This window comes from Propithecus coquereli, unplaced genomic scaffold (genome assembly GCF_000956105.1).
Source record: "Propithecus coquereli isolate 6110/MARCELLA unplaced genomic scaffold, Pcoq_1.0 Scaffold196, whole genome shotgun sequence".
Lineage (NCBI taxonomy): Eukaryota > Metazoa > Chordata > Mammalia > Primates > Indriidae > Propithecus > Propithecus coquereli.
In genome coordinates, this window is record NW_012144522.1 from 1,620,089 (window position 1) to 1,621,465 (window position 1,377).

A 1,377-nucleotide genomic window follows, 5' to 3' on the forward strand; every position below is an offset into this window, starting at 1 on the left:
TTAGCATTTACACATACAGTGTAAATATGCTATAATTATGTACAATCTAATTTGTTTTCTTTTCAATAACGAGACAACCATATGTTTTCCGAACATAGTTCTGTTACCAATTGGTGTGTACTTTGGAGTCAAGGTAGAAAAATATTAATACTCCTCTCAAGACTAGCATAAGTTTGTGCAATGTGAGTGTTTTGATCATAGGATGTTTGAAACTAGGCTTTCCTAAAATTCATTTGAATTACATGTAATCACCCTTTTTTTTTTATTAAAGATTCTTATTCCTATTATTTTCCTAAAAATCGAAAATCACGATTGGGAAGTTTTATAACTGTGTTCAATATTAAGTATGATTTTTTGTGTAGTATTGTTTTTTAATATGAAATATTTATTTACCATCTGTAATTAATCAGAAACCTGTGGTTCTTTATATCTTGTAGATATCTCTCCTAAAAGTGTGATCCAGGAATCACCCCCAATAGGGAACAGCTATACAGGAGAAATATTCCACACAGTAACATTGGAAAGGCATGAAAGCCATGACATTGAAGATTTTTGCTTCAGGGAAATTCAGAAAAATATACATGACTTTGAGTGTCAGTGGAAGGATGATGAAAGAAATTACAACACAGAGCCCGTGACCCAAAAAGAAAATCTTACTAGTAGAAGAGGCCAACATAATAAAAGGGATGCAGGAAATAAGCCTATTAAAAATCAGCTTAGATTATGCTTTCGGGCACTTCCACCTAAACTGCAGCTGTTTCAAGTTGATGGGAATATTTATGGCTGTAATCAAGTTGAGAAGTCTATCAATAATGGTTCCTTAGCTTCGCTACCACAAAGAACTCCTTCTAATATTAAAACCCATGTTCTTAAAAAATATGGGACTGATTTCATCAATCCTTCATTACTTACACAAGAACAGAAATCATGCATTAGGGAAAAACCTTACAAATGTAATGAGTGTGGCAAAGCCTTTAATCACAGTTCACACCTCATGGTACATAAGTTAATCCATTCCAGAGAGAAACAATATAAATGTGATATCTGTGGCAAAGTCTTTAGTCAAAAATCAAACCTTGCACGTCATCAGAGGGTTCATACTGGAGAGAAACCATACAAATGTAATGAATGTGACAAGGTTTTCAGTCGCAATTCATGCCTGGCACTACATCGAAGAATTCATACTGGAGAGAAACCTTACAAATGTAATGAGTGTGGCAAAGTTTTCAGTCGCAATTCATGCCTTGTGCTACATCAGAGGATTCATATTGGAGAGAAACCTTATAAGTGTAATGAGTGTGGCAAAGCCTTTAGTGTGCGGTCAACACTTATGAACCATATGGTAATCCACAGTGGAGAGAAACCCTACAAATGTAA

General features: G+C 34.6%; 1 protein-coding gene across 1 annotated transcript in view; it reads left to right on the top strand.

The window, feature by feature from the left end:
• Positions 1–1,377, top strand: part of LOC105809561 (zinc finger protein 845-like) — a 55,728-nt gene that overhangs the window by 16,529 nt on the left and 37,822 nt on the right. Inside the window, 1 exon segment of the mRNA XM_012643397.1 lies at positions 438–1,373. Within this exon segment, the coding sequence (XP_012498851.1) occupies positions 438–1,373 (936 nt within the window).